Consider the following 15,408-nt stretch of genomic DNA (forward strand, 5'->3'; position numbering starts at 1 on the left):
TTGTAACATATGAGGGCATCTGTTTTATTGCAAGAGGCCACACCCTTATGACCTCTCTTGAACTTAACTCCTTGATACACACTGTCTTGCAAGCACACACATATTTGGAGGTACTGATGTTTAATATTTTAATGTATGGTTTTTGGGGATGATACAATTTAGCCCATAACATACAGGATTTATGCTCAGCCTCCAGAATTGATTTCTGGATTAAGGTTATAGACCTGACCCATCTGTAGAGTCACTGTGATAGGAAGCAGGGTGAGTAACTGAGAAGATGTTTTCACCACATTCAGAAGGTATCTTAGTTGGGATTTATAGTGTTGTGAAAAGACACCATGACCACAGCAACTCTTACAAAGTAAACATTTAAGTGAGGTGCTGGCTTACAGTTTCAGAAGTTCAGTCCATTACCATCATGACAGGGAGCATGGTGGCATGCAGGAAGACATGGTGCTGGCTACATTTTGACTAGTAGGCAGTAGTAGAAAGTTGAATGACTGTCACACTGAGTTGAGCTTGAGAAAAAGACCTATAGGTGACACACTTCCTCCCACAAGACCACACCTACTCCAACAAGGCTGCCCCTCCTAATAGTGCTACTTCCTTTGGGGAACATTTTCTTTCAAACCACCTCAGAGGGTGTGACGGTTGTGTAACCCCAGCTTGACTACCCACACTGCTTAAGTAAGGATGAAGGATTGAGTTCTAATTATAGTGTGTACCAAGGAGACCTAAGAGACATATCCAGGTATTTTCTCCATCGGCTGCAAATACACATTTTTCTGCACTGGAGATCGAGCACTGTCTGGGATAGACCTATGCTAGGCTACAAAATATGTCTTACAAGTTTAAGAATTCTGAGAGCTCTGCAAGTATTTTTCAAAATCAAGGAAAACTAGAAATAAATTAATAAGAACTTGGGAAACTTTACAGATGTTTGGAAATTAGCAACACACTTTCAGATAAGCAACAGTGTAAGACAAAAAGGAATGAAAACATTTGAGAGGAAGACTATATTTCAAAACACACAGGATATGACAAAACATGTCCTAAGAGGGAGGTTTATATTAATGAATGGTTTTGTTAATTCCTCCATAAAAGATTAGAAGCCCAATTCAAGAACACATTAAAGACTGTTCATTGTGATCAAATGAGATTCATTCCAGGGATTTAAGAATGGTTCAGCATATGCAAACAGTGTATCTGATATGTTAGATTAATAGAAAAGACAAAATCCACAGTATTATTTCAATAAATGGAGAGGAAACATTTAGCAAAATTTGAAAAAGCTATACTTTCTACCCCATGACTATTGAAATGTAGACATCTATCTCCCCATGTTGCTCAGATTCTCTGTATGAATGAAAACAATTCCGTTCTTAGCATGTCTTTTTGCTACTGAAAATGGCGCTGTAGCTGTGCTCTTGCAGGTGAGCTGAGTAAGTGGAAAGTGCACATTCTGGGCTGATAGATAACGTGTCGAATTGCTGACGGCGCTGCCGATTTACTTCCTCCTATGCTGTAGTTGTTGCCACTTTGTTCTCATCCCCATTATCACTGCTTGCAAATGGCAGTACCCAGTACTGATGGGAACTTTGTAGAGGAAACTCATGACTGAAGGGGCCTCACAAGATGATCTCTTTCTCTTCTTGTCCTTTCTATAAACTGGATAACTTTACACCTGCCCCGAGGTGAGGCACACCATCCCATTCACGCTGGAGTGTTACCTGTGGTTTCCCCAGCACCTTAAGATTAAGGCTTTACTTTGTGTTTTGCTGTTCCTGGGCATTACTCTGCAATCTTGAACTTAACTAGGGTACATGCACTTGCTAGTGTCACTGTGAGTAACCATGTGGCTTCCATTGGTTTGGGATTTGCATACCTGGCATTGTACCGAGGATGAAACTGATAGCCTAAGAGTTGAGATGACTTTGAATAAAATTATATGACCAGGAGCTTTAATGTCTTGTCTGTTTTGTCATGATGGCTTACTAACCCTTCCCAGTTAGGATAGAGTAGTTTTAAGGGGATCACTCCAAGTCACTCAGTAAGTTGGTAGAATAGGCAGTTTCCCAGACTCCTTTTGCATCTTAGATCTCTCTGTCTCAGCTAATGTCAAAATTCAAATCTATGTTAAACTCGTAGCCAATGTGGCTAGTTTCTCTTTATTTTGTTTTGGTTTAGGGACGTATTCTCATGCATGAGTACACGTGTATTTGGATGTATTTTATTTCAGGAAAGTCAAAGAGGCAAATGAAGAGAAACGAAATTGAGTTCTGAAAGGTAGACATACAAGGTAGGCTTTATTCTTATATTTATTACATGTAATTAATCTCTCTCTCTTCTATATTTAAATAGCTTCGAGCCCTGAAGCTGTCTCTAGCCCAGCCAGTGTGGATTTAACATGGAGGCACAACGATTCAGCGGTTTCAGAGTACACGTACAGAATAGAGAATAAGATGGAAAAGAACCTGACGTTTACTACTGAGAAAAACCAAATGTCATATAACATCACTCCAATAGCAGCCAATCAAACCTTCGGAGACCCCACGGACAAAAATGTCACAACAGGTAAGGGACAAGGAACATAGCTGGTGGCTATAGTAGCAGTAATATGGGAAGGGAAGGAAAATGTCTTTATCCACGTTAGAGTCCTCAGGACAGGGTTCTGTGGAAGAGATCGCATCAGACACTGTGCGTGACAAACATTATTTTGTCCTCATAAAACCTGAGGCTGAAGGTAAGAACTGTGATATGGAGGAGTTAACTTTCTTCTAAGGTTCCTTAATACTGGATATTAAGCAATTGAATTGGAACCTGGAGAGCCTGATTCTAGCTGTCAGAGTACCATGGTATCCAGACAACCACCAAAATCATTTAATTTTCTAGTTTATTAGTGTTTAATTCTTTAATAATAAAGACAGAGAACAGGGGTTGTAGCTCAGTGGTATTGGTGTTTGGATCCTCAGCACCCATGTGGTACGTGCTCGGTGGGCAAGGAGGCCTCCATGTAGTCCCATTTAGCTACAACACCCAGCAGCCCACAGTGACGTAATTTAGAAATCTTTGCATCTAGATATCCAATGTGAGAATTCAGATAAAACGTTGATCGGTCACCTCATGCCATAGCTGGAAGCTGCCTTAGGAGTGCTTTGCAGTCAGCTCCCTGAGACCTCAGGCAGGGGTCTTCTCTGGAACACCATCACTTTTGCCTTATCTGCTTCTCTGCATTCTGGTCTCTCCACCGAGCACACCAGCAGTGTGTGCTCTTGAGCGAGTCGTCCTGCCCCTCTGGTCTCCTTGTTCTTCTATCACAAAGTAAAGGGAGCAGTGCTGGGTGTGGTGGGACGCTTCTACTTCTAGCACTCACGAGGCAGTGGTGAGAAGATTGTTGCACATTTGAGCTCACTTGGGCTGCATGGTGAAATCAAGCAATAAAATCGTCACAAAAATGGAAAGGGGTGTATGTTTCTTATGGTGAAATGGTTTAATTCATGTTCCCATCCAGTAAACAAGGTGCTGTGAGGGCCTGGGCATCGGGTGTCTCCTGGGCTAGAAGATCTGGGCATTATAAAACCATATTGTTTGCATTATTTTGAACAGAGACATCTAGATTTAGAAAGTTATTTTTATATGCTTTATTTTTAGTGTCTAAAATAAATACAGTTAAATGCCACTGTGTGGGAGAGTATTTTAAAGAATTTCAAGTTCCTATTGGAGTTAGTCTTGAACAGTGACACAGAACATAAGCAGTTTTGATTTTAAGGTTTGTTCCTTATCACCTTTTCAGAAAGTGTTTGTCCCCTGCCCCTGTGATGTCGTGGGGACGTTTAGACTGATACAAATGAAATATGGGTCACTTTGAAGTGGCACCGGTGTAAAAAAAGATGATTGCAGATACCTCTTCCACTAATACCAGCTTTGTGTTTTTGAAACAGAACCTTTGCCGGTGACTGATCTCCGAGTTGCCTTCATGGGTGTGACGCAGGCCCTTCTCACCTGGAGCAACACAAATGGCTCTGCCTCCTACCGGATGCTTCTTGAAAGCTTTAGAAACTCCACAGAGTTGACTCCACATTTACCCATCAATATTTCAGGCCTGACGCTGGGGGCCCAGAGTAACTGTTCTTTCCCAGAATCAAAGGAGACACAGAATGACTTACTGGTTAAAGAAGGTGTGTTACAGAATTGTGCATCAGGGTCTGAGTGTGTCATTGACTGGATTTTAAAGCATACTGTTTATGTTTTTGTGTAGGGTCTTAAAATCGCTGGAGGGCTGTATGTAGTCTGAGCTCATACATTTGTGAAAAAGGAAGAGGGCTCATGTTTTACATGTGAACACGGGGCTCAGCATGGTGGTAGGGCTGGAAACTTTTGGATTTTGGAATTCAGGAAAGTAGGTAGTCCTTTTAAATTTTTCCTCAGGTGAACAGATGCCCAGTGCTAACCTAAGGATGATCCAAGCCGTTAGTTTCTTTGGAGTTGTTTGTAGACTTTGTAGTGTTCCTAATGGACTCCTCGGTAACTGTGAAAGGGGAGGGACGGAGACTCAGTCTCCATTTTGCATCAAGGAAACAGAGATACAAATTGGGGATTAGGGTCAGAAATCAGATGTTAAATGCTAGGAATGAAAGGTAATTTATGGCCCTGACAGGTAGTCAGGCCTTCAGAAGATGCGCCCTCTCATCTCTTCTCCTGCTTTGGTCTATGTGACAGGTTGCTTTTCAGGGAGAAATGGTCACGAGCTTTTCCCGTTCCATCGCCTGCCATCCCTGCCACCCTCTCAGGTGTGGTCCTGGCGTGGCCTGTGGTAGCCAAGGCAGAGTTATGGAGTGGTGGAATACCATGTCCCAAAGAGAGGAGAGTTCAACATATCAGAGTTGAAAGAAAGATACAGAATATCCGTGGTGTTTCTGGGGTAATAGTACACAGTGAACTAATCTGGTTCTTTTCAGGGAACCGGATCTTTCTCAGGAGGAGGCAGAGAGTAGATATTTATGGAGTACCAACTGTGGGTTTGTTAGATGTGTCATTCTATGGGATAGGGCGGTGAAAGGTGGGGGATACAGTCTCTTCTTTTTAATGTCTTTGCCTCCTGTGTTTGAAACAGATACCAATGGTAGCAAGAGAAGCCCAGTGGCCAGCCTCTGCCAACTCCACAGGAACTTTCTCGACTCTGTAGACCCTTCTTCTGTCCAGGGTCCCTCCCTAGAGGTCTTGCTCACTGGGCTAAAGCCGGATACTGACTACAGTGCCGTCGTTTATTCTCAAGCAGCAGACGGCACGGAAGGACGGCCTGGGAATAAAGAAGTGTTTACAACAAGTAGGTTGGATTTTGCGAAATGGCTTCAGCCTGAGCCTCCCACAAAAAGTTTTATTTTGTGCAGTTCTCTCTCTCTGGATTTTTTCTCTTAGCAGTTAGTTCTGTTATTAGCAGGATCTTTCTGAGAGAGATTTTGGATAGATCCCGTACACTGAGTTTCTACTTACCTCTGTGGCCACGACGTATCTGTTGTGAAACTTAGTAAAGCATTGAGCAGGGGTGTAGATGCGGGCTGCCACCTCACCTCTGTATCTGCGGATTAGCCAGAGAGCTTCTGTTTGGGCCTGCCTTTGGGATTTATATTGAACTTTCTGTCGAGACACTTGCTGGCCTTCACATCACTATCATTAGCTGTGGTTCATAGGCACTCCCTCTCTTGAGTTCAGTATTTGGAAGCTTTTGTGATTGGTACTGATAATGGAATAAGGAGATGTATGGTTTTTCATATGGATGGGGGCTTGAGATAAACATGCATGGAAACATCTGCCTGTGGGCCCTTTGAGCTCAGGAACAGACCGCAGCTTCACAGCTCTCCGGGACTTGGTGTGCACTGACTTAGCAGAAAATATTTTGAAAGACTGCCCTAGGTCAGCAGACTTAAGTGGGTGAGGGTGAAGGCTGGAAGAACAAGGAGAGAAGACAAGCTGGCATCCAGGAGGTGTGGGGCCACCCTAGATCTGGTGATGAATTCTGAGTCCCCAGTTAAATGTGTGTGTCTGCTTGATGAATGGCTGTGTTGGGTGAGGGAGGTGTTGACCCTTGGCTCTCACGTTAGTGACTTGTAGCAGTTCCTCCCACCAAGAATGTTGGGTGCTGCTTTGAAAGGGAGTGGGGCTACTGCACAGGTGGTACATGGCTACTGTACAGGTGGAACAGGGCTACTGCACAGATGGTACATGGCTACTGCACAGGTGGAACAGGGCTACTGCACAGGTGGTACATGGCTACTGCACAGGTGGTACATGGCTACTGCACAGGTGGTACATGGCTACTGCACAGGTGGTACATGGCTACTGCACAGGTGGAACATGGCTACTGCACAGGTGGTACATGGCTACTGCACAGGTGGCTACTGCCCATCCTGCTGTCCTCTAAATGCTGAGGACATTAGGAGGCAAGAGCACGGTTTTAACATCCAGTCCTGAGGGAGGGTCTCTTACAGGAAGGATGGTAGGTCTTGGATAGATGGAGGCGGGGTAGATGGGGAGCTAGGGAGAAGGGCTCCTGTTGGAGTGTCCTGATCAGAAATACAGATGACAGACCCGGCACATGAAGGCAGAAGTCAAGGGAACAGTGGGAGCGGTGGTGGCAAGGCTACTCACCCACCGGGCTCTGAGAGATTTATGACTCTGTTTTAAAAACTGTTTAAATATTTATAAAGGATAGCCCTGGATCACAAGCCCCCTATTTCCAACACATGTGTGCATTCACATGTGTGCACACACATCATCTGATATTGTTCACGTGACTGGTTAAGTGGGTCAGGATTAAGTGGCTGGTGGATGACTACCTCCAGATCTGGAGTGAGGGAGCAGATAGTTTTTCTGGAGCCTGGTGAAAGCAGAAACTGTGGATATAAGACCGATTATTCTCATCAGCCAACTGTCGGGATCCTGCCCATCTCATTCACTAGTGGAGAGTGTTCGTAGGCCATGTGGTAGGTGTCCAGTGATGCCATATATAGGGTGCAGTCTCCTGAGGCACAGGACAGGCAGAAGAAAGACAGGATGGGCTGGGAGAGTAGATAACTGGATGTAACAAGTCTTTTTCTGTCCTGCCAGCCAACTCCTAAATAATGACACAGGGACTTACTAATTATGAAAGCTTGACCTCAGCTTAGGCTTGTTTCTAACTAGCTCTTATAACAACCGATTTCTGTTAATCTACATGCTGCCATGTCTTGTGGCTTTTACCTCTCCTGAACGTCCTGCTTCCTCTCCATCTCCTCTGCCATCTCCCCCATACCTAGATTTAGCTCTTCTTTTTTCTCTGCTCAAAAGTCCCACCTAACCTCTTCCTGTCTAGCTTTTGGCCACTCACCTCCTTATTAAACCAATCAAAAGACACTTTGGCAAAGTCACATCTTTACAGTGTACAAAAAGCTTATTTCATAGTAACTGGATGACATCTGGTTCTCACGTTGTCTTTTTGTAAGGTTAGGGTGGGAACCGCGTCACAGAGGAGAAAGCAGCTAGTGGCTTTTCTCAGGTGTACTCCCTGGTAGAGCCCAGCTAGCTCCCTGTAATTCACGATGACTAGTGTCTGTTCTTGGGTGAATGTGTACTTGAGGAATTTTCTGGCTCATCCTCCCCTATCTCCTGGGCAGCACATGTGAACGTTCATACTTTTGTTTGATCTGGAATCTTGGTATCTTTCGAGGTCTGCTCCCAAACTGAATGCAGAGCGTCTGTGATGTGAGGTGGCCAGGCTGTGTATTCTCCACTGATGCCCAGCTTTGGTGAGACCTACATACATTTCTGGTCATGGTGAGGTGATGATGAGGGTGACCAATACCTAAATGTGTTCCGCAGGACCAGCGAAAGGTCCCGATTGATACTCTCTTCTCTTCTCATTCTGACTTGACCATTCTGATTATTTTTACTCCTCTTGTGTCTTCAAAGATTCAAGCCAGGTTTTTGACATCAGAGCTGTGAACATCAGTGCCACAAATATGACCCTGACCTGGAAGATCAAGTATAATGATGGGTCATCTTTTCCCTACACCTACAAGATACATGTGGCTGGGGGGACTAATTCTATCAATCAAACTGTCAATAAGACTGAGGCTATCATCTATGGACTCAGCTCGAGCACCTTATACAACATCACAGTACGTCCTTTCCTGAGTCACATCGAGGGCACACCAGGCTTCCTCCAAGTATATACTTGTAAGTTCACTCCCTGGTATCTTGTCTGGTTTGCTTTTCTGTTGTGGTAGTGGTAAACTCTGTGACCAGAGAAACTAGGGGGAAGAAACAGTTCACTTCAGGTTACACTGCTAGGAAGCAAGCAATCCAATCCTCAGGGAAGCCATGGAAGAATGCGGCTGCTTGGCTAGCTTTCTGACTGCTCAGCTGGTTTTCTTAAGCAACCCACGCCCTCCTTCCCAAATACAGAATGCCTACAGTGTGCTGGGCCTGTCCACATCAATCACCAATCAAGACCATTTCTTACAGATGTGGCCATAGGCCAGTCTGGGCAATTATACAACTGAGGTTTCATTTTCTCAGGTGACTCTAGGTTCTGTCAAGTTAACATTAAAAACTAGCCAGCACTCTATAGCTTATGTGCCAGGTCTCAGTACAAGGTGAGGAATGCTGAGCACTGCCTATGGCGCCACAGGGCCTCATTTGTGAGGTGTGAGATGTAGTAACAGTGATCATTGATTGGCCCTAATCATTTGCTCAGTGATGCTTTTGCACTGTCACTGAGAGCTTGGAAATCCTTGTGGTATGGTTGGTGTTAGTCTTACTTTATGGACGTGGAAGCCATGATCGAGATAGTGTGGACTGGCATCTCAGCAGGAAACTGACAGAGGTGAGATTAGACCTTTTGGAGTAACATGTTCAAGATAAAGCAGCCAGCCATGGCCAGCACTCATCCTCACAGCTTGGGAAACCTTACCTCCTGTCACTGGTGACTGACATGGCGTCTACCTTCTGTGGCCAAGTGATCTTTCTTTAGCCAGAAGCACCAGTTTTTTTCTGCAGTTGGTGCTCCAGGAAAAGCAAAAGGGAGAACAGGACAGCTTCTTATGAGGGTTGGCCGCTCTGTTTATACTTTTGTTTTTATAGTCCTAGCTGGTCTTGAACTCGAGATCTTCCTGTTTTATGTTCTCAAGTGCCGGTATTGTGGACAGTGCCACTCCTGTACCATGCCTGGAGATGGAGGTTCTTCATCTAACCGTCCTCACTGTCTTCCATAGCCCCTGGTCCGGTTTCTGACTTCCATGTGACAAATGTCAGCACAAGGGAAATTGGTTTGACTTGGAAAAGCAAGGACTCACAGTCATTTAGGATCCTTGCCATGCAGAAGGGAAGTGAGAAGAGCGGAAATTATACAACTGGAAATCAGAGCTTTACCATCAAAGAATTAGAGCCTGGAACCACTTATCATTTTGAAATATTTCCACAAGGACCAGATGGGACTGAAGGGCCATCCAGAACAGTTGACGGCAGAACTGGTGAGCATCCTGATATTGATGTTTCTTACAGATGTCTTATTTTCAAAATATATTTTTCTTTTTATAAAACGAATCTTAAAACATTTCATGACTGTGGTGATAGCGACAGCACAAAAATAAAGTGACGAAGAATCGTATGTAAACCTATCAGTTAGGTACCACACCGTGTGTGGAGGTCAGAGGATAACTTCCAGGTTCTCGTCTACTCTGGGTTCTGGGAATTGAACTCAGGTTGTCAGACTTGTGTGGCAAGTGCTTTTACTCACTGAGCCATCTTACCAGCATCTCACCCCCCCTTTTTTTTTTTTAGTTTTTTGAGACAGGGTTTCTCTGAGGCTTTGGAGCCTGTCCTGGAACTAGCTCTGTAGACCAGGCTGGTCTCGAACTCACAGAGATCCGCCTGCCTCTGCCTCCCGAGTGCTGGGATTAAAGGCGTGCGCCACCATCGCCCGGCTCTCACCCCCTTTTGAGATAGGGTCTTATGTGGTTTTCTGACTTACTATGCGGCTGAGATTGGTCTTGAACTCCACTTCACAAATGCTGAGATTAGAGTCACATGCTACCATAGCCAGCTCCCTGACACTTATTTTAAGATGTACACAAACATACATATTTATCCTTTATAAACCTTGCTGTCTTGGTTCATGTGTGGTTTTATAATCTGCTTTCTCCTCACTTAATCTGTGTATTGTGAATATTTCCCCTGTTATTGTTATTTATTAAAACAAGGTTTCACTGTGTAGCTCTGGCTGGCCTGGACCCTGTTGACTTTGTAGACCAGGTTGGCTTTGCATTTACAGAAATCAGCCTGCTTCTCAAGTGTTAGATTAAAGGCATGTGCCAACATGTCTGGCAATGTTTATTTCATGGCATAATTTAAAATCAGCCTTGTATTTGTGTGTGGTTAGTGGTGGGTTCCTTGGAATAGGTGGCGAGAGGGCTTGGCGTACGCCCCAGACACTTAGGGCAACTGTCCATTATTGAATCGTTGTCTTCATTCCTCAGATGTAGTTGAACAGCACTAAAGGCAATCTAGAAAAAGGGAAACAAATGTTTCCTGATCCAGTTTTCTACTTCTTGATATCTCTCAGGAAGAATTGAAAGCAGGATCTCAAATAGCTGTTTGTAAACCATTGTTCACTCACAGAAACCCAAGATAGAAACCACCCACCACCCACTGGCACACAAATAGACAAAATATGACTTTGTTTTTACATAATAGAATATCATTCTGCCTTAGGGAGTGAATCTTCATGTATGCTGCAACATGGATGTAATCTTGTAAATATTAGAAATGAAATAAGTCACACAAAGAAAGACAGTTTTATTATTACATTTAATGACAGGGTCTTAGTATGCAGCCATAGCTGGCCTACAATGTGTGGAACAGAATTGACTGTCTCAAGCTTACAGAGATCCTCCTGCCTTTGTCTCCTGCATGCTGGGGTTAAAGGTGTGTGTCATCACACCCCTAAAAGACAGGTACTTATGCTTCAGTTTACACAGGGTCTAGAATAGGCAGGTTCGGAGAGAGAGAGAGGAACTCGGGTAGAGGGAACGGGATGGTAGTGCTGCAAAGGTGGTATAGATTTTGTGTTGAAAATGATGAAAACATTTTGAGTGTGATAATGGTAATGTTTATACAATACTAGGAATATATTTAGCACTGCCAAAATGCACATTGACAGATGGTTAATGATAAATAATATGCTGTGTTTATTTACCATGCTAAAGGGAAGGAGCATATGTAACTCTTAACCACTCTCATATGATTGAATTTCTTTTCTGTCTGTGTGCACAGCCATACCTTTTGTCTACATTGTCATCATTTTACAAATGATTTTATTTTTTATTTGAACGTTTTGCTCTGTGTGTATAATGATACTCCCCATAGCTAGCATGACCTTCCTGCTTTTAGAGAAAGGTTCCATCATGTAAGCATGTTATGGTTTATAAAGTTCTTCCTTTGTTTTCCTCCTCAGTGTGCCTGGTAGCTCATATGAACACATTCTTTTGAGTAAATGGTGAAAAGCAAGCAAACCAACACTTAACTCACTTACTTAGACAGTCATGCTGTGGAGCTCAAGCTGGCCTTGAACTTGAAATCTCCTGCCTCAGCTTTCACACTCAACTTCAAACACACTCTTTTTTTTTTTTCTTTTGTTTTTTTTTTTTTTTTTTGAAACAATGTTTTTCTGCAGCTTTGGAGCCTGTCCTGGAACTCACTCCATAGACCAGACCAGGCTGGCTTTGAACTCAAAGCCTCTGCCTTCCGAGTGCTTCTATTAAAGGTGTGCACCACCACTACCACCACCGATCTTCAAACACACTTTTTATTGAGATACAATATAGTTATAAAAAGTGTACCCATTCACAGTACATAGCTTGACAGAGTATCACAGGCCAAACACATTAGAATCCCATGGGCCTGGAGAAATGGCTAGTTGTTAAGAGCACTGAATGATCTCCCAGAGGATCTGGGTTTGATTCCTAACACCCACATTAATGCTCACAGCCACCTTTAACTCCAGTCCCCCTCTTCTGGCCTTCATGGGTACCAGGCACACAGTTTGACCTTTGTGAACTCACTTTTTTTTTTTTTTTTTAAAGTAGGGTTTCACTCTAGCCCTGACCTCTAGTAGTACACTGGGCCTGAACTCATTGGCGAGTTGGCTAACAAAAAGTTGGTTCTTTTGACAGACACTATGAGATGAAGCTGGAATCATGATTAGATAGTTTTCTTTCTTTTCTCTGACTAGACCGCAGTGCTGTGATCAACATCCAAGTGGTCAGTGTTGGCACCAGTGAGATGCAGCTGAAGTGGGGGAACACAGACGGTGCTTCTAGGTACCACTACCACTACCACATAGTTCTGGTGTCTGAACACAGCCCCCACAAGAACACCAACACCACTGTTTCTCAGGAAGCCGTCACACTAAAGGGCCTCGACCCAGGCACCTTATATAATGTCACAATCTCTCCAGAATTGGACCGGGTCCAAGGTGACTCCAGCTCCATTACCCAGTACACACGTGAGTCTTGTGGGGGCCGGGGTGGGCAGAGGGAGTGCTTTTTCCGTCTCTCATGTGGAGGAAGTACAGTAACGGATGGAGAAGGGGCAGATTATGCCTCTGGGTTTTAGATTGATATGGGAGCTGTTTAACTTAAAAATATCAATTTCAGCAAAGGCTCCTCAGCTCTTGTGGGCACTGTGGCTGGAGTCGTGTGAACACAGAACTGTTCTCTGGAAGCAGAAAGTTACATCATATGAGAATGGAGAATGTCGTATGGCCTGCTACTCCTCAGAGACATTTTAGGGAGCTGTTGTCCTGCCAGCACTGAAGAACCCTCACATGAGGGTCTTGTCTTGTGACCGTGAAAGAGAGGGACTTCCTTAGCATCCAGATGGGATAGGTGTGGAAGTGGTAGCTTCTCATTGCTTTACCTTCTTCATTAGTCAGAGTCCAAAAGGAGGTTGGAAAGTCTATTGCTTCTCTCCCTCCCTTCCCCATCTCTCTGTGAAGTAAAATATTGGCATATACATGCTAAGCTTAAAAGAAGCCTGAATACCTTAAATTCTTTGCAGACTTTAATATATATTATATTTATTATTATTATTATTTTGGTTTTTCAAGACAGGGTTTGTCTGTGAAACAGTCTTGGATGTCCTGGAACTCACTCTGTAGACCAGGCTGGCCTCGAACTCACAGAGATCCACCTGCCTCTGCCTCCCAAGTGCTGGGATTAAAGGCGTGTGCCACCACCTAATATGAATATTTAATATGCATATTTTATGACTGTCTTTTTGGGTAATCATCTTTTGAAGCAATGCATATTAATTAATTCTGTCTTGAAAAAAGCCAGGCAGCTTTTGGATTTAGCAAATAAAATATAGCAAATTTAAAGTGGTTCATTTTAATTGTTTATTTAATTTTAAACCAAGGGCCCAGCAATGTGTCTGACATTGAAGTAAGCGCCAACACCACTGTGGCGGTCATCGGGTGGAAGTGTTTGGACCCAGCCCCTGCTAAGTTTTCCTACTGCCTTATCTTGAAGGCTGGAGACGGCAGCAATGTAACTAAGATGGTCATAGACACTGGAATCACTTCTGTGACAATCGCTGACTTAATCCCTGGCTCCCTTTACACAGTGGAGATCTATGCAAAAATTGGGAATGTTACAGCATCACCTGGCTGGAAGTTGTTCTGTATGGGTGAGTAGTCCCATGTTCCTAGTGGTTCTTGTTCTTCTGTTTGTGATGCTCACTTTCAGGAAGCCTTTCCTAGCATATGGGTTACTGTGCCTGCAGTTGGTAACCATGGCACGGAGCACTGCAAGACAGGTGATAGCGTGTGTGTGTGTGTGTGTGTGTGTGTGTGTAACACATTGATGCTGTTACCATTGCTTCGTTTAACATGTGTTTATTGAGCACTTGGTATATTAGAGCGGTCCCTCCATTTCTGTAATATTCATCCTGGTGAATAGAACAGATAATAAATAAAATGAGCAGGTACTTAGATGATGACTGTGGCTAAAGAGGGCAAAGGAAAACTCAGGGGAGGGGAATGTATTCTGATTAAGGTGTCAGGTGAGATACCTCATGAAAGGTTAAATGGGAAGGTGACTGAGCAAAGACCTGAGGGAGTAAAGAGCCAAATACATGAATATCACAGGGTTTTGACCCCCGCATTATGGGCAGGAGAGCAGCCAGTGAGAGGCCCTGAGGCTGGAGACAGCACAGTGCTGGCTGGAGGATTTATTGGAGGGGTAGTGGGAGTGGATCTGTAGGAACTGGACAGTGAGGGCCAGGAGGCATCAGAGCTTGATGCTTGTCCTCTAATTTTCCCTATGATGTGGTTAACTACTTCTGTGGCTTTAAGTGACCCTTGCTCAGTTAGATACATCCCACCTGGTCTACTTGCTTGCTTGGTGGTTTGAGTGGTGTCTCTGGGGCTTCTTATAATTTCAGCCTTAAGTGAGAGAAAACCCCACATGAACAAGTGTGGCTGGGATGGGTGGAAGAGGGGCTGGGAACTGAACTTGGTTCTTCTGGAAGAGCAGCAAGCATTCCACCTGCTAGGCCATCTCTCCAGCCTCTTCTAAGAATGCTGCATGGTGACTGACACTAATGTTTCCTTTAATCCTCAGAAGTCTGCACTGAACCCCAGAGCAATAAGGTCACATGGTCTGCTATCGCTTAGTCTACCCAACCTGTGCATATCCATGCTGTTTCCTTCTGTGCTGGGCCAGGTTCTCTGCTTCCAGTGAGCCTCACCTTGCTCTGTATTTTGCTTTGTAGAACCTGCACCAGTGGCCTTCTTCTACTGTGAGATGGTCCCTAAGGAGCCATTTCTGGTCCTGAAGTGGCCCTGTCCCCCCGGCGTGAATACAGGCTTCAAGCTAGGGGTCAGGAATGACACTTGGAACTATATGATACAGCTGGAAAACTGCACTTCAGAGAATGACACAGAATGCAAGAAAAAAGTACCAGATTTGACGTTTTCTACCTCGTACAACATTAGCATTGTCACCTTGTCATATGGAAGAATGGCAGTCCCCACCCAGAGCACCTGCACCACTAGCATCACAGGTGGGCCCTGTGGCAGGGAGCTGGCTACCCCTGGAGCAGCTGCTCCAGCAGCATGGAATTGCAGCCCAAGAATCCATTTAGGGTGTTTGCATTCCCTTAAAGTATTTTTTACCAGCAGACTGTTTACCTTATTCTGCAGAAATCCAGCTGGAAACTGCAGAGTAAGAGATGTGTGTTCTGCGACCTTACAGAATAGCTTGTTGCCATGTTTCATTTTGTCTTCCTCCTCTCCTCTCCTCTCCTCTCCTCTCCTCTCCTCTCCTCTCCTCTCCTCTCCTCTCCTCTCCTCTCCTCTCCTCTCCTCTCCTC

At 44.3% G+C, this 15,408-nt stretch overlaps 1 protein-coding gene across 1 annotated transcript in view; it reads left to right on the top strand.

The window, feature by feature from the left end:
* The window catches only part of Ptprj (protein tyrosine phosphatase receptor type J), a 166,250-nt gene that overhangs the window by 121,140 nt on the left and 29,702 nt on the right, over positions 1-15,408 (top strand). Inside the window, exons 3-10 of the mRNA XM_050124239.1 lie at positions 2,362-2,574; positions 3,942-4,178; positions 5,114-5,326; positions 7,948-8,214; positions 9,252-9,509; positions 12,269-12,541; positions 13,453-13,722; positions 14,809-15,099. Coding sequence (XP_049980196.1) covers positions 2,362-2,574; positions 3,942-4,178; positions 5,114-5,326; positions 7,948-8,214; positions 9,252-9,509; positions 12,269-12,541; positions 13,453-13,722; positions 14,809-15,099 — 2,022 coding nt within the window. The remainder of the gene's footprint in view (positions 1-2,361; positions 2,575-3,941; positions 4,179-5,113; positions 5,327-7,947; positions 8,215-9,251; positions 9,510-12,268; positions 12,542-13,452; positions 13,723-14,808; positions 15,100-15,408) is intronic.

This window comes from Alexandromys fortis, unplaced genomic scaffold (assembly GCF_014885135.2).
Source record: "Alexandromys fortis isolate MF-2015 unplaced genomic scaffold, M_Fortis_MF-2015_v1.1 scaffold_222, whole genome shotgun sequence".
NCBI lineage: Eukaryota > Metazoa > Chordata > Mammalia > Rodentia > Cricetidae > Alexandromys > Alexandromys fortis.